The 27,244-nt window shown below is 46.1% G+C and overlaps 1 protein-coding gene across 2 annotated transcripts in view; it reads right to left on the reverse strand.

Moving 5' to 3' along the window:
• grik2 (glutamate receptor, ionotropic, kainate 2) overlaps window positions 1-27,244 on the reverse strand; it is a 316,356-nt gene that overhangs the window by 195,789 nt on the left and 93,323 nt on the right. Inside the window, exons 4-5 of one of the 2 annotated variants that reach the window (XM_056286735.1) lie at window positions 23,800-23,805; window positions 5,479-5,660 (exon numbers count right to left, since the gene is read on the reverse strand). In XM_056286735.1, the coding sequence (XP_056142710.1) occupies window positions 5,479-5,660; window positions 23,800-23,805 (188 nt within the window). The remainder of the gene's footprint in view (window positions 1-5,478; window positions 5,661-23,799; window positions 23,806-27,244) is intronic. The other variant, XM_056286734.1, reaches the window with a different exon arrangement.

The following is a 27,244-nucleotide window of genomic DNA, read 5'->3' on the forward strand; positions in this document are numbered from 1 at the left end:
AAAAAATGAGAGAGAGATAAGGTTGGATGATGTGGGGATAGTGAATCAGAAAGTGTGGTGAATTAGCAAGGATGAAGTGAGGGCAGCTATGAAGAGGATGAAAAGTGGAAAGGCGATTGGACCAGATGACATACCTGTGAAGGTATGGAGAAGTTTAGGAGAGATGGCATTAAGGTTTTTAACTAGATTGTTTAACACAATCTTGAAAAGTGAGAAGATGCCTGAGGGGTAGATAAGAAGTGTACTGGTACCGATTTTCAAGAATAAGGGTGGTGTGCAGAGCTGTAGTAACTAGACAGAAGAAGGAAGACAAGGAGACTTGGTGGTGGAATGAGGGAGTACAGGAAAGTACACAGAGGAAGAGGTTGGCAAAGAAGAATTGGGATAGTCAAAGAAATGGAGAAAGTAAACCGGAGTACAAGTAGACAAATACTAGATTGTTTAACAAAATCTTGGAAAGTGAGAGGATGCCTGAGGAGTGGAGAAGAAACATGCTGGTACTGATGTTCAAGAATAAGGTTGCTGTGTAGATCTGGAGTAACTAAAGAGGTATAAAGTTGATAGCCACAGCATGAAGATATGGGAAAGATGAGTGGAAGCTAGGTTAAGAAGAGAGACGATTAGTGAGCAGCAGTATGGTTTCATGCCTCGAAAGAGTACCACAGATGTGATGTTTGCTTTGAATTTTGATGGAGAAGTATAGAGCAGGTCAGAAGGAGTTACATTGTGTCTTTGTGTATTTAGAGAAAGCATGTGACAGGATGCCAAGAGAGGAGGTTTTCTATTGTGAGAAGTATGTAGGAGTGGTGCAGGATATGTATGAGGGCAGCCTGACAGTGGTGAGGTGTGTGGTAGGAATGATGCTTGGGTTCAAGGTGGAGGTGGGATTACATCAAGGATCGGCTCTGAGCCTTTTCTTGTTTGCAGTGGTGATGGACAGGTTGACAGACAAGATCAGGCAGGAGTCTCCATGGACTATGATGTTCGCTGATGACATTGTGATCTGTAGTGAGAGTAGGGAGCAGGTTGAGAAGAGCCTGGAGAGGTGGCGGTATGCACTGGAGAGAAGAGGAATGAAAGTCAGTAGGTGCAAGATGGAACACATATGCGTGAATGAGAGGGAGGACAGCGGAATGGTGGTGAAGCAAGGAGTAGAGGTGACAAAGGTGGATAAGTTTAACTTCTTGGGGCTAACTGTTCAAATTAACTGGGAGTGCAGAGGAGAGGTGAAGAAGAGAGTGCAGGCAGGGTGGAGTGGGTGGTGAAGTGTGTCAGGAGTGATTTTAAACAGAAGGGTACCAGCAAAAGTGAAAGGGAAGGTTTAAAGATGGTAGTGAGACCTGCTATGTTGTATAGTTTGAAGATGGTGGCACTGACGAAAAGACAGGAGATGGAGCTGGAGGTGAGAGAGTTGACTATGCTAAGATTTTAATTGGCAGGGACAAAGATGGACAGGATTATGAATGATTACATTAAAGGGACAGTTCAGGTTGGATGGGTGGAGACAAAGCAAGAGATGTGAGATTGAGATGATTTGGACATGTGCTGAAGAGAGATGCTGGGTATATTGGGGGAAGAATGCTGAAGATGAAGCTGCAAAGGTAGAGGAAAGGAGGAAGGCCAAAGAGGAGGTTTATGGAAGTGGTGAGAGAGGATACGCAGGTGGCTGCCATGACAGAGCAAAATGCAGAGGACAGGAAGAGATGGAAACGGATGATCCGCTGTGGCGACCCCCAACGGGAGCAGCCAAAAGAAGAAAAAAATCAGATTACAGTAATGGTAGATTAAAAAAAAAATAGTGGCTCGTAGATATTAGGTATCCACCAATCACTGTAGCTGGTGTTAATTTCTCACTCTGAGTAATGGTATCAAAAACAGGAACTAGTAGTGACAGGAAGTAGGTAGCAGTTAAGATAAGTGGCAGTAACGCAGGTAAAGTGCCAGTGCATTATTAGGTGATCCAAAGTCCAAAAAGATTCATAAACATGAACAATACATATAACCTCAAATAATTTGTATAGCTTGTAAAAATTAACAGATATGACCCCTGGTCATTTGTATAGAGTTGTAAAAATGAACAATTAGCTATAACAAAGATGAGTAAATAATAACTACACACATGTCCAATGACATATTTTGAATGCCAATCAGAAACTTATTGAAAGAAAGTTCTCCAGAAAAACGTGTTATAAATGTGTTGTGACAATGGACAAGCAATTCTTACAACCCCCCGCAGCACACTGTCGAGGCATGTCTAACTAAGTTGCTGAACGTCAATAGCAACTGTCATTAACAACCAACAACAAGTGGCCCGTTGGATCGTTCCAAGATGGCAGCGCGGTTGTCTGTATTAGCAATCAAAACAAAGCAAGTGTTATCTGGAAGGGAATCCAATCTGTGATGCGAACACCAACGCAACGAGACAAATGAAATAGCACCAAAATAGGCAGCACCAAAATTTGCATCAAAAAAGACATGCATGTTGGGGTTAGTACTCCTGTCTGTGCCCTTGACTGAGGCATGGCAAGAAGAACTGGAGCTGGTCCCCGGGTGCTGCACGGCTGCTGCCCACTGCTCCTAGCTGCAGAGCTAGGATGGGTTAAATGCAGAGCGCAATTTCACTACGGGGATCAATAAAGTATCTCAGAATCTCTCATATGTTCTCTAGCTTTTCTTGGTTACTTAAAACATCATTAATATCTCTTGTAAAGGCAGTGATGATGAGTTGTCCTTTTAATCTAGTAGTTAACAGACCCGATATTAATATCCAGCTTCCTTTTAAAACTGGTATCAGAAAAAGTATCCCCTCAGAACAAAGACAACATCATGATGACCAATTTTATATAAAATTCAGCTTCACTGACATTGAATATGAAAGTCTACACTGAATTTCTAGTGTATTTGAGACAACCCTCTTGCAGCATGTAGAGAAAATAGACCCAACGTTGAAACTATAGTTTGCGACTGCGCCTCAATCGCAGGTCTTGGCAGTGCACGTGGCTGGAGTGTTTATTGGTTACCGTGGACACAGTGAACGCTCCACAAGGGCTTCACTTCTGGTGTGTTGCTGGCAAAGAATAGTAGTGCAGGTGTAGAAAAATGGGGAGCATGTCTATGTTCCCTCAGCCCTAACCCTAACCCTAACCTTGATGAGGGAACATAGGGCTGAACCAAAAAAAAAAAATGTTTTTCCTCCTTTTTCCCCCAATTGTACTTGGTCAATTACCCCACTCTTCCACCCCCTCTGCCGATCTTGGGAGGGCTGCAGACTACCACATGCCTCCTCCGATGCATGTGGAGTCGCCAGCCGCTTCTCTTCACCTGACAGTGAGGAGTTTCGCCAGCGGGATGTAGCATGTGGGAGGATCACGCTATTCCCCCCAGTTCTCCCTCCCCCCTGAACAGGCACCCCGACCGACCAGAGAAGGCGCTAGTGCAGCGACCAGGACACATAGCCATATCCGGCTTCCCACCCACAGACACGGCCAATTGTCTCTGTAGTTACGCCCAACCAAACTGGAGGCTACACGGGGATTCGAACCTCCGATCCCCATGTTGGTAGGCAATGGAATAGAATGACACACCACCCGGACGCCCCCTACAAAAAAATGTATTTTGACAATTTTCTTACTTGGTGAGGAATCCAATGTTAGTTGGGAAAAAAGCAACATATTTACCATCTTAGAACAGCGTATATGCATACACTCCAACATTTTTGGAGTGTATGCATCTATGCTTCTACCTCGCATCTATGCAGACAGTACTTCACTGCTAAACCTGAGACTAAATATCAGAGGGAGCCAGGTTCATGCAGTGCTTTGCATATAAAAAACAGTCTGTCCATCCATCCATCCATTATCCAAGCCGCTTATCCTAATTAGGGTCGTGGGATGCTGGAGTCTATCCCAGCAGCTATTGGGTGGCAGATGGGGAGACACCCTGGACAGGCCACCAGACTAGCACAGGGCCGACACATTCACACCTAGGGACAATTTAGTATGGCTGATTCACCTGACCTACATGGAAAACCCCAGGGTTCGAACCCAAGACCTTCTTGCTTTGAGGCGACCGTGCTAACCACTGCACCACCGTGCCAAAACACTGTCTATAAACTAGTTAATTGATTAAAAGTTTTAATCAAGTTAATCACATGATAGCCTAATAATAATTAATCAGAAATCTAATTTATATTCAAACATATTGCTCCTCTTTTGGTGAAAGACCAGATATTATATAATTGGTAATGTGGTAATAAAGAAAAATAACAAAACGTTTGTAGGACTCAATCATATCATCTCGGCAATTTTAGCTTGTGAATAGACGGGCTATAGTAAAGTAAAAATCTCACCCATATGACCATGGCGATAAATCAGTTTTGCTATTGCATTGGCTAGTTTAGTTGATGTACTTCTGTTTTGGCTACATTCAGTAGGTGTATTCTGATGGACACCGCCTGCTCCCCTAACACCGGCATGCAAACACTGCCTGCCCCCCTAACACCGGCATGCAAACACCGGCACACTTGGCATCCAGATGGTACTTCAGACTTGCTGTGCTCAAGTGGAAAGTAATTTTGACACTGTAATATATGTAGATACTTTTTTTTTCTATCCAGTTTCATTAGGAAGCGTTTTACTGTGAAATTTACTGTCTCGCATGCCAGTGGCTATCTCACCAGTTCACAGCTTCCAGTAATACAAGAGTTCAAGGTCAAAAAGGGAGAGCATCTTTTTTTTCTTCTTTTTTTTAAATTAATAGCGTGCATTAACGTGTTAACGTTGACAGCCCTACTATAAGTTGTTTAAAGTGGTCACATTTTCATCTTAAAATCACAGATTACATACCAAGAAAACAACAAAACTTAGATAGAAATGAAGATGGGCACTGATACCCCTTTCCCCTTTTGGAGGAGGGCACGTTGTCCCATGATTGATGCGATAGCAGGTATGAGAGCTGGTTGGAATACCAAAGTGAGTTGGTGTGTCGTTTGATGTGAATATCAGAGCAGACCAGTTGAGTATTTCATTACCTCCCATTAGCCAGGGTATCTCTCTGACATTACTAATGATAGGAGTCTTTGACCTTCCTCAGCATTACAACACTCTGGCATTGATTAAAAACCCTAGGAGAGTGACAGAGTGCTGCTGTGAATCATGTTGCCCTAAATATTTGATAAATCCTGCAAGCAGGAGGAATATGAATGGTTCTTAATTGAGTCAGCCTTTCCAGAGTTCCACTCTTACACCCCCTGACATCTTAGACAATTGTGTAGCATCTGCTCACAAAAGCTGTTGCATGCACCCCAGCCACCAGCCAATGGGGATGAGGAGTCCTTGCTAAATATGGACTTTGCTTTAAGAGATGTTTTCATTACAGCTGCAGGTATTGAACTGATGCACAGAAGAGAAAAGAAAAAAAAAGATCAAAACACAAATACGTGGCAAGAAACACAATACGCCAACACACGCACACACGAACCTGCTTCAGGATCCCAGCAGCCATTTCATGACTGCAGTCAAAGATGATGTGGAACTCCTTGCCCCTCTTCATCTCCTTCAGCAATGGCTTGGCATCCTTCGTCTCAGCAGGCAACTGGCGAATCTTTAGCCGGATGTTGTAACGGGATGGGGCCTTTATGAGCTCCTGCAGTCGAATCAGGCCTGCAGGCAGAAAAAGAGACACTCGAGTCTTAAATAACAATGTTTGAAAAAGATCAGCCAAAACCGACCTATACAGTGTTGATTCCATGAAGATGTTGCATTTTCTAAATGAATATTACAAAAGTATATCTTGAGTAATTAAGGTAACAACTACTTCAGCAGGCATAGTTGTACACAAAGGATGAGAAAGCTGTAACAATATATATCTACTTTCTCTACTTCTACTACTTTCGGCTGCTCCCGTTAGGGGTCACCACAGTGGATCATCAGTTTCCATTTCTTCTTGTATTCTGCATCTTCCTCTGTCACACCAGCCATCTGCATGTCTTCCCTCACCACATCCATAAACCTCCTCTTTGGCCTTCCTCTTCCCTGGCAGCTCCATATTCAGCATCCTTCTCCCAATATACCCAGCATCTCTGCTCCACACATGTCCAAGCCATCACAATCTTGCCTCTCTTGCTTTGTATATATATATATATATATATATATATATATATATATATATATACTGTCATGTCTTACATAGTGAAATCCATTTCTCTTTGATTTTTTCTTCAACCTTCCCTTGCCCTCTGCTGACTTTGTTCATTCTACTATATACAGAAAAGTCTGTCCTTATTTGTTTTTGATCTTTATCACCCTTTTCTCCACCTCTGTCTTTACACCTCAACTACCTATTCTGCGTATAAAGACTCATTCGACATAAATTGCCCCACTGGCAGCACACCCTGACCTAACTCATGAGCATTTTCTGTTCTCAGAAACATAATGGAACAAAGAGACATGTCAGTGCATGACCTTACACACATCATTCATCATAGCTCGCATAACTGACTTGATTCCCGTTATTGATCCCTTTCTGCTTCTAAAGGCCAATCACTGCTGCATGGAGGATGTGTGAAGTGAACCTTGCTAAGAATATTGAACGGGACCTCAAGTGAAGTGCAAATGTCTTCATTCTGATGAATGCAAAACATGCTGGAATGTTCACAGAATTATTTCCCTTTTCTTCTAAGTTATGGACCAGCAGCATGTTCAGTCGAAGAATAACAACCTGTTTATAGTACACTTGCTAACGCAATACGTTCCCCCTCGTTACTGCCCACAGCCCACAGTCCCCAGCTGTTTGGCTCATGGCATTATTTGTTTACTTCCTGTTTCCAGATGAGTGCTCTGCACAGTCAGACACCAGCCTGCCCTGCGGCCTGCTGGATATTTACTAGCCTGGTATGGCTTATTTTAGCACTCTGTCGCACATTGATGATGACACCCCACAGTGCTGGCTTGATGCAAACTAATATGTTCCATAGGCCATGACAAATTAAGACTTAGTCAGACTCAGGAGGTAAAGGAAGGGGGAAGAACCCCAACAGCCTGTTATTCAAATGATGATAATGATTGGCCAATGGAAAAATTACATGCTAAGATTTATACAGGCTGATAGGGTACAAAAATCACTGATCAATAAACTAGCATAAGGTAAAATTTTGTTTAGTTTATCCATGTGCCTGCAAGTATATATATAGATAGATAGATAGATAGATAGATAGATAGATAGATAGATAGATAGATAGATAGATAGATAGATAGATAGATAGATAGATAGATACGCACACACATATATATAATCCAGTTAGTCAAGTAAATTCTCTATGAGACAGTACAAAGCCTGTTTCATGCTATAAACATTCATATGTATAACTTTGTTAAAAGAATAAAAATATAGCCTTTTTTTCCCCCCGAAACCGTCAATGGTGTTGTGAGTGCTCAACTAATGAGGAGCGGAATATCATCACGAATACAGGAAAAAAAAAATTAATACATAGCAGTACAGGCCTGTTTCGTGCGTCTTGCACTCATCACCTGCTGATGTGTTTCAACAAAGAATCATACAGTTTGCGTTGCCCAGCGTCACGCCCCTAATTTTGGTTGGACAGCGACCAATGATTGGTCGCTGTACGCTGGGCAATGCAAACTGTATGATTCTTTATTGAAACACATTAGCAGCTGATGAGTGCGAGACACACGAAACAGGCCTGTACTGCTATGCATTAAAATCTTTTTTCCTGTATCTGTGTTGAAATATATATATACTATATATGTGTGTGTGTGTGGGTGTGTGTGGGTGTGTTCTGATTTTAGGCAGTGGTGTGAGTGTTTGTGTGATGTTTGAATTTTATTCAGTCTTGTATGGCTACTTGAAACTGTCTGAGCTGTCTCTGGTGAAAAAAAGCAGCGTCAAGCAGCCATCGCCGTTTTGTTAGTTAGTCCAGTAAGTTTGTTAATATTGATTAAAACACATATTGCAGCCTCTCTCTCTCCCCCTCTTTCCTACTATTCTGCATGGGTGATCCCTCCCTCATACCATCTCAACACTACCTAGACCACAGGAATCTGCAGGGGAAAATCTGCAGAGGGAGAAGAGGTGTCAGTCCTGATCAGTATTGACTGGGTTTAATTCCTGGTGACTACACCAAGATCCATACTTAACTCTGCATGAATATTTTATCCCCTCTAAGTGTTTATTAGGGGGCCGTCTGGGAGTCTCCTGAGCGTAAAACAGAACAGTCTGCCTATGATAAATATCCTTGCGAGGAAACAGCCCCTCAAGCGTTCCTTTTCAAACTTCCTCTGAGCTTGTTGCTGCTGACAGGAGAGCAATTTCTCTCCTCAGCTGCTCAATCATCATTGGCGGTGCCGGCAAAGTGATTCCCCTGGACAGCAGGGCCACAGCACTGCATGATGGGAGTTATGGCTGATGAGTCACTGAGCCTCAGAGTCGCAAGATCAAGGTTAATGTGACCCTTGTCACCTTGTCCAGCTTATTTGTGTTCAATTAAATGTGTTAAGTTGAAGAGAGATTTAAACCAGCATCCAGTCAATGGCTGCCAAGGAATGTGAGGATTGGTACACATCTCAGCCAGTACTTCTCACCACTTAGTTCATTTTGATCCAGCAGTACAGGAGCAGATGTTCCTGCTAAAGCCACATCAGAGTGGTGTTTTCTGTAAACTGATTATGGTGCCAAAATAAAAAGAAGAAGAAGAAGAAGAAGCACAACAAAAACAAAATGAGGTTCACCCAACAACCCCTCCATTTTTTCTCTACGAGTCGATAAAGAGTTACTAAACCCTAAGGGTACGGTCACACATACGTGAGATAAACGTTGTCAAATATTCGCCTCCTGTTCACTTCCATTTTATGCGAGCGAAGGGGTGAATAAAACGTTTACTTCCGGTGTTCAACTTTGGTGAACTTTGACTGGCGAATCTGCAGCCTCAACCAATAGCAAAAAAATGTTTGTGGTTGACCCCACTTGGCTGTAGTTTTCTTAATGAGCGAGGATGGAGGAGACTTTTGATTGTTGCTTTGTCTAACCAGCCAGTATTGTACGACATTACCAATGAATACTACAAACTGCCCCACCAGAGCGATGCTGCCTGGCTGGCAGTGAGTTGGGAGGCAGACATTGAATGTAAATAAATTGAACATTTATTAATAATATCAATTCATATTTCATGGTACACAAATATAACTTGTATTTGAAATGAAACTATGATAACATGTACAAGTGAGACAATTAGTTGAAAACATTTATTTATCTTTCTTTGGACTTCAGTGTACATTTTCCCATCACAAATCAGCAACCGCTCATGTGTGACCAACAACCACAACCAATCAATTGGACTACAAACCAGCAAACTGATTTCTGTGTGCATCACATACTGCACTGCCCACATTCAGCATGACAAGATACGAATTTCACCTCGGCAGGCAATGGTCATTCGGCCATGTTGGTGCATGCGTTACGGCAGCCTAAACCATTTAAGTGAGTTTGCTGACATCTACCAGTCAAAAACCATGTAAATGTTAAAAACATGGCAGGCTGGACTTTGCAACCTGTGATGTTAGCATAGCAGGATACACATAGCTGCAGGTAATAACATTAATAATGAATCTGTTGGATGTAGCTGTACTAAAAAACTAGCACTGACAATTGTTAGTGCTGGCTCTAACAGTCTGTCTGTCTGTCAATGCTGATAAATTAAACAGCCATCTGCAGCAGTGTTTATCCTGTTATGCTAACATCACAGAGTACCAACACCAACCATACTTTTAACCTTTACATATTTTTCAACCTGTAGATATTAGAAATCTCAGTAACATGGTCTATGGTATTATTGTTTAAGTCCACTGTATTTCATGATAAGACATCTGAGTAACTTTGATTATTACCAAATCTAGACATTACTTATCTTCAGTGGTGGGCTGTCAGGGCCATCGGGGCCTTCTCTGCTGGCCCTGTCAGAATCAAAATCATAAATTGTTTTCCAAAGTTAAATTTAAGTGTGCCTGAAATGTGTCTGAATTCAATCACTTTTTTTTTCTTTTCTTTTTTTTTTCTTGTGGGGCTAGGTAGGGATTTCCTACTTAATCTAAACACATCACAGCTCCTTGGACCAAAGCTGCAAACTGATTACAACTTTGAGTGACTGTATCATCAGCCAATCAAATGTTGATGTATAGTGACAGAATGCCCCAGGGACCCTGCAATATATCAGTGCTAGCCCCCCAGTGTCATCATCAACTTAAAGCTTTTGGCTTTGTTGAAGTTGCATGAGTGATTGGTGAACACTACATCAACTGTGGAAACTTGTTTGTTATCAGTAGCCTGAAGGGAATTATGCATTTGGTCATGTGTGTCTGTCCACGGCTATTCTCGCAAACTACTGGGCCTTACCGTCTAAAATTTGCTTGGGCACAGTTATGGCTATATGATCAAGAACCGCTCATGGTTGCGGTGATTAAAAACCGTTGGATACTGTTTGTTCTCGCTATCACCGCTCCCTCTCTTCATTCACTATCTAGCTTGCTCAACCAACGCTGCTCTCTGTCACTGGACACAAGTGCACAGTTGATTTAGATTGGACAGCGACAGCATCCATTATATATTTGGGTATGAGTGTTGAAAGTAAACGAGAAGTCATCATATTTTGCAAATCAGCAAATAATTCACTCCTGATCTCACCAGAGGAGAACTGGAGGAACCAAAAATAATTTGCTTTATTCACCTCGCCACCATGTTTGTTTAACTGACATTATGAGGGGGATTAGACGCGGAAATGCAATAGACACCAATGTTAAAACTCCGCTACAATAATACAATTTCAAGAGTCGGATTAATCCCAGTTACAGCTGGAAATCACCTCACTAGCTACAACAAAACATTTCCCATGGCTTCGATGTTTTCTTACCATTGTTTTGCTACTTTAGGATGAATGAAAGTCCTTCACCTATATTCATTTTATATCATGACAACTGCAACAATTAAACCCATCTGAAGCTTTAATAAGGGTCCCTTCTCCCGGTAGGCGAAAAATGGGGTGGCTTGTCACCTAGTCCGAGCACCGGAGAAGGCACATTTATTTATATAACACATTTCAGCAACAAGGCAATTCAAAGTGCTTTACATAAAACACATAAAAGGCATCAAGAGAAGCAACCTAACGCAATAAAAAGACACTTAAAAACAAAAAAAGAGTAAAAGTTACAGTGCTGCGTAAGATGAAAATCGAAAGCTTCAAATTTTATTTAATGAAAGGCAGCGGCAAAGAGGAAAGTATTCAGCCTAGATTTAAAAGAACTGAGAGTTGTAGCAGACCTGCAGTTTTCAGGGAGTTTGTTCCAGATATGTGGCGCATAAAAACTGAAAGCTGCCTCTCCATGTTTAGTTTTGACTCTGGGGACAGAAAGCAGGCCTTTCCCTGATGATCTGAGTGGTCTAGATGGTTCATAGTGTAGCAGTAGCTCAGAAATGTATTTTGGCCCTAAACCATTCAGTGCTTTATAAACCAAGAGCAGAGTTTTAAAATCAATTCTTTGATGGACAGGGAGCCAATGTAATGACCTCAGGACTGGAGTGATGTGATCCACTCTGTTGGTCTTAGTAAGGATTTGAGCAGCAGCATTCTGAATCCGCTGCAGCTGTTTGATCGGTTTTTTAGAAAGACCTGCAAAGACACCATTACAGTAGTCATATCGACTGAAGATGAATGCATTGACATGTTTTTTCAAATCCTGCTAGACATAAATCCTTTAATTCTCGATATATTCTTCAGTGATAGTAGGCTGACTTTGTAATTGTCCTAATGTGACTATCTAAATTCAGGTCTGAGTCAATGACTATACCAAGATTTCCGTTCGTTGTTTATAACATTACCGATTGTAGCTGAGTGCTGACTTTTAATCGTTCTTCCTTGGCTCCAAAGACAATTACTTCAGTTGTATCTTTGTGTAAGGACCTCTAAAATCTAAACATCTTCTGTACATACGTTGTGGCACTTCATTTACCAGCATGCTTTGTGTTTTGGATGTTTCCTATGTTGGTGTGGTTTCCGAACATGTGGACCAATGGAATGTATTTGTATTTGAATTTTTGTTATTGGCCAATGATATAGTGTGGAGTTGTTATGCCCGCGAAATCGCAAGGTTCGCAACGGTCGATCTCCTCACGGGAAGGGAGGAGTTTTGGCATTCGCAGCAGGACTCCAAGGAGAGAGGTCCATTTTTTTTTCTCTCTGCGGCCCCGTCTAAGTGCCCGTTTCGCGGAGACTTTGTACACAGCCGTGTACTGGGCCCGCATTTGAGGACAGGAGTGTTGCAATTGGCCCATGGTCGTGTGCTTGCTGGTGGGGTTTGGTTTGGTCTGATTGCTTTGTTTCCCATCGGAGGACCATTGTCTTCGCCAGGGTTTTCGGAACGTTGCGACCTGTGGCCATCTTGCGGGTGGAGGCTGCTGCCGGGGAGCCGACAGCTAGCACTGCGCCTTCCATCCTCTGGACTGCACACAGCCTCCCGGTCGTGGGAGCGATGGGTTGTGAGTAACCCGAAGATTTCACTTATACTGACAGACACACACACTTTTGTCTTGTCGCCTGGGCATCGTAGGGTGTCTGCCTTGCTCTGCGTTCAGAGAACTGCTTTAATGTGCACCAACGGGCCCCAACAGAAAGCGCTGGGTATTTTTGTATTCTTTTGATACTTTCTTTCTGTTTATTGTGATGGGTTGTCACACCCTGTGTAATTTTAATGTTTATTTGATCAACAATACTACACTTCTGTGGTACTCTCTTTTCTCTCTCTCTCTCTCTCTCTCTCTCTCTCTCTCTCTCTCTCTCTCTCTCTCTCTCTCTCTCTCTCTCTCTCTCTCTCAGTATTATCAAATAAATCCTATTTTTATTAATTATATTTCGGGTGTATTGGCAGCTCATTTACTTTTAGAGTGCTGGTAATAAGCTTGTACAGTACACAGCAGGGTTATAAGATCTGCCTTAACCACAGGTCTGTTAAATTCTGGGACGATACACCATTCACTTGCCTTAGGTAAGTGTAGTATTTTCTCAGTGGAGGCACCGCGCTACTAAATTGATAATTATCTTGGTTAATTATTTCTATTATCATTTATCACTAATATTGTCATTAGTGGCACTAGCCTACTAGTACACAGGAGGTTCAGCCAGCTCACCATTCCACCGCTGAGAACTCAGGATCCTGTTGCGCCATTGGATTTTATTGTAACACTTTAGTAACTGGTAGCGTTAGGATGTTGTCTTGTTTAAATGTGCTTGGCGTTGCCCGCCAGTGAAGAAGGGATTACATTTTGGAGGCACCGCTGGGATTTTCCTGTTTACTAACTTTAGTAGTTAGTTTACTGTTTATTGTTGTTTGTTGTTGTGATTTAATACAGTTAGCATGGAGCTCAGTCAGGCTGTCGAGTGGAGCCGTGAGGAGAATGTGGATGTGTCTCATGCTATTTTGCTTAGCAAAGTGCCACTGAATGTTGGAAATGATATTGTGAGCCGTGTACTTGATACAGTCAAAGTTTTGGGTCGCAATCAGATACGTGGTTGCCGTAGCGACAAGACTGGTAGGCACACGTTCATTCTATTGGAGACTTCTGCTGCTTTAGAGCCCGTTTCTTTACCCCCTGAGGTGGGAATTGTAGGTGAAGCGGGTCCCTGGTCTGTTCATGCTCTGAGTAGCTTGCCGTATGCTAACCCTGTCCCTGAAGGGGATGCATTTGAGGCCAAGCTGTTGGCATTGTTACAGCAGGAGGGCAAGTCAATGGGTGATGTTAAGGCTGTTGTCATGGGCACCCAGCCTCCTACACCTGATGTGAACATGGATTTAGTCAATGTCATAGGCAAGCTGGTTGACCGCTGTAATCAGGCCCCATCTGATGCACCTAGTTATAGGAAGCTGAGGTTGTTTTCAGGTTTGCGACCTGTTCCCCCTGGTGAGGAGGAATATGATTCCTGGATGGAACAGGCTACTCAGATGATCACTGAATGGCAGTGTGCAGACGCTGCAAAGAGGCAACGCATTGTTGAAAGCTTGCGTGGGCCTGCTGCGGACATCGTGAGGTTCTTGAAGGTCAGTAATCCCTCTTCCATGGCTGCTGAGTATTTAGCTGCTCTTGACATTGTACATGGGTCCACTGAGAGTGGGGCAGATCTTATGGCATCGTTTCGCCATACATTCCAGGAAGATGGAGAGAGACTGTCTGCTTACCTCTATCGCTTGGAGAAACTCCTCCACCGTGTTCTTGTGAGAGGAGAGATTGGTCTTGCTGACTTGAATCATGCACGCATGGAGGAGCTTTTCAAAGGTGCCCGTGGCTTTACGTGTGCGAATGATGCATACTTTGCAAGATCCACCTACTTTCTCTCAGCTGATGCGGGAAATCCGAGAAGAGGAGCATTGGGTAAGTGTGAGAGAAAACACTAAGCTTTCTGTTGCTGCCGCTGCTGTTCCTCATGCACATGTGACTGCTGCTGCTGCTGTTCCCCAGGTGGCTGTGAATCCGGTGCCATCTGAGGTGGATAGTTTAAGGAATGAAGTCAAGGAACTGACAGCTTTAGTAAGTAGAGTTTTGAGTACTGCTACCCTGACTTCTGCAATGCCAGCCCCGCAGACTGCAGTGGGCCCCAGCTTAGAGACCACTGTTTCGGCTGTTTCCCTGAGGGTTGTTTCCTCGACCTTTCCCACGTCTGCTCCTTCATCTGCTTTGCCTGGCATCTTTTGCTATAAGTGTGGGGAGGATGGTCACACCAAGCGAGAGTGTACGCATTCTGAGAACCTCATACTGGTGAATCAGAAGCTGATCAAAAGGGTCACTGCCACAGGGAAACGTCAGCAGAACTCAGTGATGGAACGGCGTCGAGCTCCATCACACAAAATCCATTCCACCCATTGCTTACCTCAAATTAAAGTAAGCCAGTCACCCCTGCTGGCTGGCTTAGTGGGGCCCTCTACTGAGGTGCCTGTGCAGATAGAGGGGCTTTATGCCAAAGCTCTTCTTGATAATGGTTCCCAGGTCACTATTTTGTATCGCAGCTTTTATGATGCACATTTGAAACATTTGCCACTGCAGCCAGTGGAAAATCTTGAAATATGGGGTTTGAGCTCTCACAAATACCCATATGATGGCTACTTGTCTCTCAGGCTTGAGTTTACTGAGGCTGTTACTGGAGTGCCTCAGGTGGTAGACACCCTAGCTCTTTTGTGTCCTGACCCTCAGACCAAACAGGGGATAGCTATTTTGGTTGGTGCAAACACTCAGGTAGTGAGAAATGTGTTTGCTTCTTGTAGGGGGCAGGGGGTAAGATTGGGTCCTGTGGCTGACACCACTCCTGCTCCCAGCCCTAGAGCTGTCAGGCGTAGAAGAGCTAAGGATAAGCGTAGAGTCGTTGAACCTGAAGTTCCGACTGCTGTAACTCAGGAACGGTTCAGTTTCTCAAATAGCGATTCCGAGTCTGAGTTTGGCTGTTATACTGAGGATGCAGTGCAAAACGCTCCTCTGTGTGTAAACATCCAGGATGTGCAGCCTGTGATGGAGTTAGACTCCACAGCACCTTGTGTCTCCATTGCGGGTAGAGGTTCTAGTCCAGTGCATTCACCTAGTAAGAGGGTCAGTGTTCCCGCAGAGATGGAACCTACTGTCAGCTCACACGGTATAGTGGAGGTTGAAGAACCTGTTAACCAGCACTATAGTTCTGATGCTCCCCTTCCAAATGCCTCTGATGTAGTTTCTTCAGAGTCCTTCCCTGCAGTACAAAGGTCTCAACGGACGAGGAAACCTACTGATAGGTTAGTGTATGGAGAGTTAGGAGTCCAGGGTACGAACCATGTAGTCGCATCACACATAGCGCCAGTGCAGCCTCATGCCTGGTGGTGTAGCCCACACTCCTGTTGTAACACATGCGCACCCACACCTGTGCTTATGCCATGCGCTCCTGCCATTGCACCCATGGCTAGTTTCTGAGTGCTAGACTATGTTTGTTGTTTTGATAATTTCTTTATGTTCTTTGCTTTTCTGCCTTATTCACCTTAGTAAGTATGTGACCTGGTATGGGCAGGGTATGTTATTTATTTGGTGGGGTTGGTGGGTGAGTTTTTTTTTTGTTTATTGGGTTCTTTCTTCTCTTAATGCCTGTGTTACTCAGCATGGGGGCATGCTGTTTATTTGGTGGGGGGAAAGTGTAAGGACCTCTAAAATCTAAAAATCTTTTGTACATACATTGTGGCACTTCATTTACCAGCATGCTTTGTGTCTTGGATGTTTCCTATGTTGGTGTGGTTTCCGAACATGTGGACCAATGGAATGTATTTGTATTTGAATTTTTGTTATTGGCCAATGATATGGTGTGGAGTTGTTATGCCCGCGAAATCGATCTCCTCAAGGGAAGGGAGGAGTTTGGGCATTCGCAGCAGGACTCCAAGGAGAGAGGTCCATTTTTTTTTCTCTCTGCGGCCCCGTCTAAGTGCCCGTTTCGCGGAGACTTTGTACACAGCCGTGTACTGGGCCCGCATTTGAGGACAGGAGTGTTGCAATTGGCCCATGGTCGTGTGCTTGCTGGTGGGGTTTGGTTTGGTCTGATTGCTTTGTTCCCCACCGGAGGACCATTGTCTTCGCCAGGGTTTTCGGAACGTTGTGACCTGTGGCCATCTTGCGGGTGGAGGCCGGTGCCGGGGAGCCGACAGCTAGCACTGCGCCTTCCATCCTCTGGACTGCACACAGCCTCCCGGTCGTGGGAGCGATGGGTTGTGAGTAACCCGAAGATTTCACTTATACTGACACACACACACACTTTTGTCTTGTCGCCTGGGCATCGTAGGGTGTCTGCCTTGCTCTGCAGTCAGAGAACTGCTTTAATGTGCACCAACAGGCCCCAACAGAAAGCGCTGGGTATTTTTGTATTCTTTTGATACTTTCTTTCTGTTTATTGTGACGGGTTGTCACACCCTGTGTAATTTTAATGTTTATTTGATCAACAATACTACACTCGTGTGGTACTCTCTTTTCTCTCTCTCTCTCTCTCTCTCTCGGTATTATCAAATAAATCCTATTATTATTAATTATATTTCGGGTGTATTGGCAGCTCATTTACTTTTAGAGTGCTGGTAATAAGCTTGTACAGTACACAGCAGGGTTATAAGATCTGCCTTAACCACAGGTTTGTTAAATTCTGGGACGATACACCATTCACTAGCCTTAGGTAAGTGTAGTATTTTCTCAGTGGAGGCACTGCGCTACTAAATTGATAATTATCTTGGTTAATTATTTCTATTATCATTTATCACTAATATTGTCATTAGTGGCACTAGCCTACTAGTACTCAGGAGGTTCGGCCAGCTCACCATTCCACTGCTGAGAACTCAGGATCCTGTTGCGCCATTGGATTTTATTGTAACACTTTAGTAACTGGTGGCATTAGGACGTTGTCTTGTTTAAATGTGCTTGGCGTTGCCCGCCAGTGAAGAAGGGGTTACATTTGTATAGTTGAAGAAAATTCGGATACATCCAATCATTGATTTGTGCAATGCTTGTATGGGATTATAGTCCCCTGGTGATATGGTTATGTAAATCTGTGTGTCGTCTGCATATGTATGGTAACATATTTTGTTGTTTTCCATAATCTGGACTAGTGGGAGCATATAGGGAGCATATAGATTTCAAACAGAAGCGGCCCCAAAAATGACCCTTTGGGAACTCCACAGGTCATTTTTGTACACTCAGATCCGTAATTACCTATAGACACAAAGTAGTCCCTGTCCTTTAAATAGGATTCAACCCAGTTTAGTGCTGTGCCAGAAAGTCACACCAAGTTTTCCAATCGGTCCAGTAATATGTTATAGTCAACTGTGTCAAATGCAGCACTGACATCCAATAACACCAGGACTGAGATTCTGCCACTGTCTGTGTTTTAAGCAGATGTCATTAAAGACCTTAACAAGAGCAGTCTCAGTGCTGTGATGTGGTCGAAATCCTGACTGGAAGACATCAAAACTGTTGTTTAGTGCCAAAAAGTTGTTGAGCTGCTGGAAAAAAAACATTTTCAATTATTTTACTAAGAAACATGAGGTTTAATATGGGCCTATAACTGTTCATTAGTGAAGTGTCTAGATTATTCTTTTTTGAAGAGTGGCTTGATGACTGCAGTTTTCAGGGCCTGTGGGAAGAGACCTGAGAGAAGGGATGCATTGACAAATTTGTAGACGATCTGAAGACATGCAATTAGAAACATTTTTTAAAAAGCCTGTTGGCAGGATATCAAGGCAGTAGGAGGATTTCAGATGTTGTATAATGTCCCCCAAGTCTTTATGGATGATAGGGTCAAATTGACATGCTCTTTGAATTATTTTATTATTACTATTGATTATTTGAATTGATTTTATTTGAATTGGTGGACTTAGGACAACACATGCCCTGTACCTAGTATAGAGGCACTAGTTGCCTGTCTTAATTTTCTGAATTTTGCCATGAAATAAGGAGGCAAATTCATTCAGGCCTTGGTAGATAGAAATTCAGAGACTACTGCCACTGGAGGGGGGTTTGTTAGCCTGTCGACAGCAGAAAACAGGAAGAAAGAGGAGAAATATGCCTGGAGGAGATCTGCACTCAACTGAATGCACTCTTCAATCAATCAAGTTGTATTTTTTATAGTGCTTCTAGTTTTTTGTGCCATGTGGTATGTGTGTGTGCAATCTGGTTGCTCAGTGACATAAAGGAAGATCTGATGGCGATGCTGCATTAGCTGCTATAATGCACGGTAGTGTGCATTGTGGTCATTGAAAGTCAGCTGTCTTTTTGGTGTAGATCCAGTAGCGCATATAGTTAGTGGTAGTGTATTTGGCTGTGATGGCTGTATCGGGACCCATATGAGAAATTTGTGTGTGTGTGTTTGTGTGTGTCTGTGTGTTTGTGTGTGGGGTGGGGGGGGGCTGCAGTTCGTTACTGAAGGCCCTGACTGAAATCCCACACTGCTACTCAAGATAAGTACTTATCTTCCAGTCTTAGAGCCCATTTACCTAAAGGACGATGCAGATATAATAATAGTCCATTTAACCCATTTAATTTTACATTTTTCTCAAACTCTAGTCTGAATAAATGCTGTCAACCCAAATTAATTTCACAGCCTGAGACACTGGACACAATTTAGAGATCGTTTGGCAGCGAGACCACGTTTGTACTCTCTTTGTTTTATTTGTAATAAGCTACCATGCAAACCAGCTGACACCACCAACCGGGAGGAAACAACGGCTACCCAATGCTTACCGGAGGCTGATCCATGCAGCAGGCCAGGTCTTTAGGCCTGTGCCGGTACGTCCCACTCGCGGTACGACGTCCTGGGTGTACTGCTGTGGGCTCCCGACAGTGGCGCCCACACAGGTAACGTGTGGCTTCACTGATCATCGCTGATTCCATGGTCAAGAACATTAAATCAAAAACGACCGAAATGTAGTTGCCCAGATCGGCGCCAGTGATACCTCCTATCAACAGTACGAAGTACTAAAGCACGATTTTAACAGTCTTTTTTGAATTACCGAAGGACTGCAAAAAGTCCGTTTTTATCTCTGGGTCGAGCCCCTCTCTCAGTCGAGGTGTAGTCTGTTTTAGCAGGCTGCTTATTCTCCATATCTGGCTACATTCATTCTGTCCCTCCCATCTCCACCGCCACACGCACATGGCAGCACGCGTGGACACGCCACAGGTCACTGAACGAAACTCTTCTTCTTTGCTACTGACATTCGCCATCTCCCTCACTAGCGCCACCCATTGGCGTAAAGAAAACACACTTTCACTCACAGCCTCTCGCGTTCCTGTTAGATCACTCCCAGATTGAATATTAGATATTCCAATCGTTCTGTGCTGTCATCAGATTTAATGTATATCTCAAGTCCTAAATATCCTCAAAATATCCCAGCTGTTGCAAGACCAACTACCCTAAATTCATAGTTTTCTGGATTTAACTATCAGAACTACCCCACTGCATCTCACTCCTCTAAAGCTAAGCTTGCTTCTCAATGTGAGGTCAGTCTCCAACAAAACCTTTATTTTAAATGATTTTGTTATTACTAACCTGTGGTGGACACGTATTGGGGACAGAATTCAACCCAGGAACTAAGGGTTAAGTCATGGTTGCCCTGGCAGGTTAACGCAGGGTTAAGTTATGGTTGTCCAGCCAGTTTTCTGGTTATTCTTGCCACCTCCGTTCAGTCGAGCTGTGGGTTTTGTTTGTCTCGCTGATTTACCGTGGATTAAAGAAAGTTGCCTACACGGCTAAAGTGTGAACCTACGGTCTTCTCCGTTACTTCGGCTCTACACTGGTGACCCCGACGTCGGTTTTCGGATAAGTTTTCTGAAACCACACACATTATGGCTACGAACGCCGTTGCAATTAAACTGCCGGAGTTTTGGGAGTCTTCCGCGGCTACATGGTTCGCGCAGGCTGAGGCACAGTTCGCGCTCAGAGACATAACAGCAGACGAGACCAGGTACTACTACGTAGTGGCAGCGCTGGGGTGCGATACGGCTTCCAGGATAAGCGGTTTCATAACCAACCCACCGGCCGATGGTAAATACGCCGCACTTAAACATCTCCTCCTTGAAACTTTTGAACTGTCAGCAACGGAGAGAGCACGTCGCCTCTTCGCAATTCAGGGCTTGGGAGATGGCAAACCATCGGAGCTAATGAGCAGGATGTTAAACCTACTGGGTCAAGAAAAGCCATGTTTCCTGTTTATGGAGCTGTTTCTGCGCAACATGCCGCCCCACGTCCAGACTGCGCTCGCTAACTCCACCATCACTGATCCCCGTGAGCTGGCAAAGGAGGCTGACCGATTCTTCGTCGCTACACAACGTTCCTCCCATGCCGGGGTGCTGGCTCCTACCTTCACTGGCCCCCCGCCGACATCGCGGGCGTGGCCCGACGGTGGCGCCACAGCATCAGACCGCTACAAGCCCTCTGGACTCTGTATGTACCACGCTCGATTTGGTGCGAAAGCTAAACGGTGCCGTTCCCCCTGCAACTACAGGCCGACGGGAAACGAGAGGGCCAACACTCAGTAGTGGCCATGAGTGTTGGCGATACGAGCAGGCTACTCTTCATCCTCGACACCATCTCCGGTCGGCGATTTCTTTGTGACACGGGCGCACAGAGAAGCGTGCTCCCTGCTACTGACGTCGACATCATGGGCGGGGAGCGGGGCCCCCAGTTGGCGACGGCTGACGGCAGCCCTATCCACACCTACGGCGTGCGGTCTGTAGAACTGTGTTTTGGTGGACAACGTTTCACGTGGGAGTTCGTCATGGCCAATGTAACGCTTCCCCTCCTCGGAGCTGATTTTTTGTGCGCTTACGGTTTGCTAGTGGACATTCAGAACAGCCGTCTGGTCGATGCCTTAACCTTCTCCTCCTTCGCATGTACGCGGAGGGAAGCGGCCTATGCAGGTCTAGCCAACTCTCTCTCAGAGGCAGACAAGTTCACCCGCCTCCTCGCTGAGTTCCCTGACCTCACCCAGCCTACCTTCTCTGCACCCACCGCTAAGCATGGGGTGGAGCATCACATTGCTATGGAGGGGCCCCCGGTCTACGCCAGAGCCAGGCGTCTCGACCCCGCCAAACTCGCCATTGCCAAGTCTGAGTTCGAGCACCTGGAACGCATGGGGATCATCCGCCGCTCTGACAGCCCGTGGGCGTCCCCACTCCACATCGTCGCTAAGCCTGATGGAGGTTGGCGCCCATGCGGGGACTACCGCCGACTAAATGACGCCACCACGCCTGACCGCTATCCTGTCCCGCATATCCAGGACTTTTCTGCAAACCTGTCTGGCAAATGCGTCTTCTCAAAAGTCGACCTGGTCCGTGGTTATCATCAAGTTCCCGTGCACCCCTCAGACATCCCCAAGACAGCGGTGACAACCCCATTCGGCCTATTTGAATTCCTACGAATGCCATTTGGACTCAAAAACGCGGCCCAGTCCTTTCAGCGGCTGATGGATTCAGTGCTCCGTGGCCTTCCTTTCATCTTCGTCTATTTGGACGACATACTCATCGCCAGCGCCTCCGAGGAAGAACACCTGTCCCATCTTCATGCCCTCTTCACACGCCTCAGCCAGCATGGGCTGATCGTCAACCCGGCGAAGTGCCGGTTCGGGCTGACAGCCATTGATTTCCTCGGGCACCGCATCACTGGGGACGGGGCAGTCCCCCTGCCCTCAAAGGTGGAAGCGGTGGCGGCCTTTCCGCGCCCCCAAACAGCTCGTGCGCTCAGGGAGTTCATCGGGATGGTGACATTCTACCACCGCTTCATTCCTCGAGCCGCCTTTATCATCCGGCCACTGTACAAGGCGCTGAAAGGCATGTCCCCCAACCAGGCGGTCGACTGGACAGCAGAGCGGGACCGTGCGTTCACCGAGACTAAAGCTGCGCTCTCCCAGGCTACCCTGCTAGCGCATCCTTCACCTACAGCGCCTATTTCCATAACCACGGATGCATCGGACTATGCTGTTGGTGCGGTTCACGAACAGTGGGTGGGGGGGGCTTGGCAGCCTTTGGCCTTTTTCAGTCGCCAGCTTACACCCCGAGAGCGCAAGTATAGTACTTTTGACAGGGAACTCCTCGGTCTCTGGCTCGCCGTCCGGCATTTCCGTTTCCTGCTAGAGGGCCGCGAGTTTACTGCGTACGTGGACCACAAGCCCCTCACGTTTGCCATGTCCAAGACGGCCGAGCCATGGTCCGCTCGCCAGCAGCGACAACTCTCCTACATTTCGGAATTCACTACCGACATCCAGCACGTCGCTGGTAAGTCTAACCAGGTAGCTGACTGCCTGTCTAGGGCAGTGATTGGAGCGGTCCACCTAGGCCTTGACTATGCACAGATGGCTGCGGACCAGGCCACGGACCCGAGCATCCTCCGTCTCCGGGCCTCCGACACGGGGCTCCGCCTGCAGGACGTTCCTTTCAGCGACACAGGTGTCACCCTCCTGTGTGACGTCTCCACAGGACAGCCCAGGCCCATCGTCCCGCACAGCTGGAGATGCCCCGTATTTGAAGCTGTGCACGGCCTCTCTCATCCAGGCGGTAAGCCATCCGTGCGCCTGACCTCTGCTAAGTTTGTGTGGGAGGGACTTAAGAGAGACGTGAAAGCGTGGGCCGACTCGTGTGTTGCCTGTCAGCGGGCTAAGATACACCGCCACATTAAGGCGCCCCTGGAACGCTTCGCAGTGCCGGAGAGACGATTTGACCATGTCCACGTCGACCTGGTTGGTCCCCTACCCCCCTCCCATGGGTTCACCTACCTCTTCACTGTGGTGGACAGGACTACGCGCTGGCCTGAAGCTGTTCCCCTGGCATCCACGACGTCTGCTGATGTGGCCCGGGCTTTTATTGGGTCGTGGGTCTCACGTTTCGGTACGCCTTCCGACCTTTCATCTGACCGTGGGCCACAGTTTACCTCAGAGCTATGGAATGCTGTGGGTGAGGCTCTGGGCGTCAAGCTTCATAGCACTACCGCCTACCACCCTCAGGCGAACGGCCTATGTGAGCGCTTCCACCGGTCCATGAAGGCTGCGCTTCGGGCTACTCTCAAGGACTGCAACTGGGTTGACAAGCTCCCATGGGTCATGCTGGGCCTGCGGACCGCCCCGAAGGAAGACCTACAAGCCTCCTCTGCGGAGCTGGTGTACGGCACGCCGCTGCGAGTCCCAGGCGATTTCATGCCCAATGCAACGCGTCCCTGGTCAGCTGTGGACCAACGAGCCTCCTTGCTGGACGGGGTCAGAGCTTTCACACCCGTCCCTACCGCTCAACACGGCGCTCCGGTGTCCCAGGTGCCCCCAGGTCTGCAGTCAGCGGACTACGTGTTCATCCGTCACGACGCACACCGCCCCCCTCTGCAACCCCCTTATGACGGCCCCTTCCGCGTCCTGGAACGGGGAACTAAGCACCTGGTGGTGGATTTTGGGGGCACGGCCGAGCATGTTTCAGTGGACCGAGTTAAACCCGCACACCTGGACTTGACGCAGCCGTTGGAGTTAGCCCAACCTCCTCGTCGCGGTCGTCCCCCGGCTCCGCCTCCTCCCCCCGTGGAGGCCCGAGCTGCCTCTTCTGCTCCTCAGGCCGACCTCCACAGGCCCGCGTCAATGCCTCCCACAGACACTCCGGCCCCTGTTATCCGGAGCCGCCGCGGACGGCCTATCGTCCACCCGCGCCTGCCTGACTTCGATTACTAGGGCGAATTCTGGGGGGGCTCATGTGGTGGACACGTATTGGGGACAGAATTCAACCCAGGAACTAAGGGTTAAGTCATGGTTGCCCTGGCAGGTTAACGCAGGGTTAAGTTATGGTTGTCCAGCCAGTTTTCTGGTTATTCTTGCCACCTCCGTTCAGTCGAGCTGTGGGTTTTGTTTGTCTCGCTGATTTACCGTGGATTAAAGAAAGTTGCCTACACGGCTAAAGTGTGAACCTACGGTCTTCTCCGTTACTTCGGCTCTACAAACCGATTATTTTCTTGCCCGGTGCGGGATTCGATACGAGGTGTACTGCACCACAAGGCGACATCACTAACCGCTCGGCTGAAGCGTCAGCCCGTTAGATAGGGGCTAACGTGTGTTATTACTAGTTTACACTTTATTTTAAAGGATTTTGTTATTACCGAGGACCTTGATTTCTTATTTATAACAGAAACATGGTTAAGACCTGGTGGTCACAGCCAGTTGAAGGAACTTTGTCCTCCAAATTATGTATCCCTCAGCTCCCCTAAGGCAAGTGGCCACAGAGGATGCCTTGCTGTAATTTTCAAAAATCAGTTTAAGTGCAGCCTTATTTCTATTAGCAAGTTTTGAGGTAATGATGTTTAAAATAGACTCTGTCATTCCAGTTCTCTATATTGTTGTTTACTGACCCCCGACTTTTAGCCATGGGTTTTTAACTGAATTTTCAGACTTCTTAGCCTACGTGGTTCTTATATATGATAAAATTACGATCGTTGGGGATTTTAACTTTCATGTTAACAATACCTCAAATCAAAATGCAACCATGTTACAATATTGGCTAAACCAAGGTTATGCTCTTATACGGGTGTTGTGTTGACCGGTGGTCTATAAAAGAGCATGCGCAAAATAAAGAAACCATTCCGGTTACAGCAACACCGATGAAGCGCACGCGTGATTTTTCTCCGTGAAATGAGTCTAGTTGAGCCGGTATTCCTGCCCTCAGAGATGGCATCGTCAACAAACCAAGTTTTTAAATATTACTGAGCCCTACAGTTTTGTCCAACATGTGCATGGTCCAACCCGCAACTATGAACACACGTTATGGGGTATGCTGAAGCACGGGGACGCGCTTCCCCAAAAGAGGGGGTTGTGTAGCGACCACGGATGTGTAGATTCGCTAGCGCTTGGCTAACGGATCAGACCCTGTAGTCGCCCAGGTGCGGGAGACTCGGCTTCGCGGCCCGGCTGCGGTGATTCCCGACTGTCTCCCGAATTTGCTACATTGGTTTCAGAAGAGGGGTGGTGAGACCGTAAGGCCATTGGAAGCGCGTGCGCCCAGAGGCGTTAAGGGAGCATGTATGCTGAAGCACGGGGCGCCCTTCCCCAAGGAGGGGGGTAGTGTAACGATCAAGAATAACTAGACTCGCTAGCCCTTGACTGACCCTTTAGCCAACTGGTTAACGTAGTCGCCAGTGGTGCGGGAGACCCGGGTTCGCGTCCAGATTGAGGTGGTTCCCCAGCAGCCCCCCTGAATTCGCTACGTTAGTGTATTTAAACTTGGTTTGACTCTAAACAGTCTCTCCATGAGATCTTGTTTTCTCTTACCATACATGTATAAATAAGTAGTGCCACTGCCTAATGGTTACCACGGGAGAGGAATAGGCTACGGGAGTAAACCCCTATACAGAAAATCAACGTCTACAGTGCTGTTTTTTTATTTATTTATTTTTATTTCTTTGCCCTTTTGTATCTGTTTAAGTCGGAGATACTGCTGGCATTGTGTGTGGCTGCCGCTTCTCCCTCTTGTTGCCCCCGTTCCCCTTCCCATCCACCCCTGTTGTCACAGCCTCTCGCCCTTGACATCAAAGCGATCGCCCTTGACACCTGCTACACCAGCTGACACCTGCTACGCCAGCTGACACCTGCTGACCCCCCCTTCACCCCGGCAATCGCCCTCACCCTTAAAAGGCCTCCACTATGGACCAGTCTTCGCTGGAACGTCGCCATTCATGGACTTCTGCCTGCCTGCCTGCCTACCTGCCACAGAGCCACCTCCTGCTCTACCCCCGAGATCGGTCACTTCAATAAAGACTTGATTCTTCCCTTACCTGGTTGTCCCGTCTGCTTTTGGGTTCTTTCCCGATACGTGACACCTGTATGTTTCTATTATGTTTATCTGTTGTCTTGTTTCACCCCGTTTATTGAAAAGCGACTTTATTATTATTATTATTATTATTATTATTGCCTGGCGGCCTGTCCAGGGTGTCTCCCCGCCTGCTGCCAGGTGACTGCTGGAATAGGCTCCAGCATCCCCGCGACCCTAAGAGCAGGATAAGCGGCTTGGATAATGGATGGGTGGATATACTATATCCTGCTTAACACAGTTTTCCAAGCTACTATAAAACCTAATTAGCAAAACGTACAGTTCTGTGTTCTCAATAACATAGCTCAGTCATTCTCCTCACTTTTTACCACTACTAGTGTTAATATGCCCATTCTTACTAATACAAATGACCAGTTGCACGTCTTTAATCACTTATGTTTATCTATCCTGGGCATGGTTGTTCCTATCAAAACTAAACTCAAGTCATCTGTCAGAAAAGCCCTGTGGATTAACAAAGCAATGTATAGCCTTAAAAGAACCTATTGATGATCTGAACGCAAATGGAAGACCAACAAAATGCAGGTTTATCACTCCCTGCTCAAAGACCCAATTCATACAGTTGTAAGGTAAAGGAAGCCAGGGACCAGTATTTCTCATAGCTAATCTCTGCCAACAAGCACAGCCCCAGAATCCTCTTTAATGCCATCAGTCAGCCTTAGACTCTCCTACCCCTACTGTAGATGCTTCTTCTACAGCTGACTGCAAAAAAATAAACAATAAAATCTTGCCTTATTCATAGAAATGATTCACCACATTGGAACAAATATTACCCCTCCCACCTCTACATTGGACCTCTATTGCCCTTCCTTGGATGTATTGGATTGTTTCACACCAATATCACTGCAGGATCTTAAGAACA

The sequence above is a fragment of the Lampris incognitus genome, chromosome 9 (genome assembly GCF_029633865.1).
Source record: "Lampris incognitus isolate fLamInc1 chromosome 9, fLamInc1.hap2, whole genome shotgun sequence".
Lineage (NCBI taxonomy): Eukaryota > Metazoa > Chordata > Actinopteri > Lampriformes > Lampridae > Lampris > Lampris incognitus.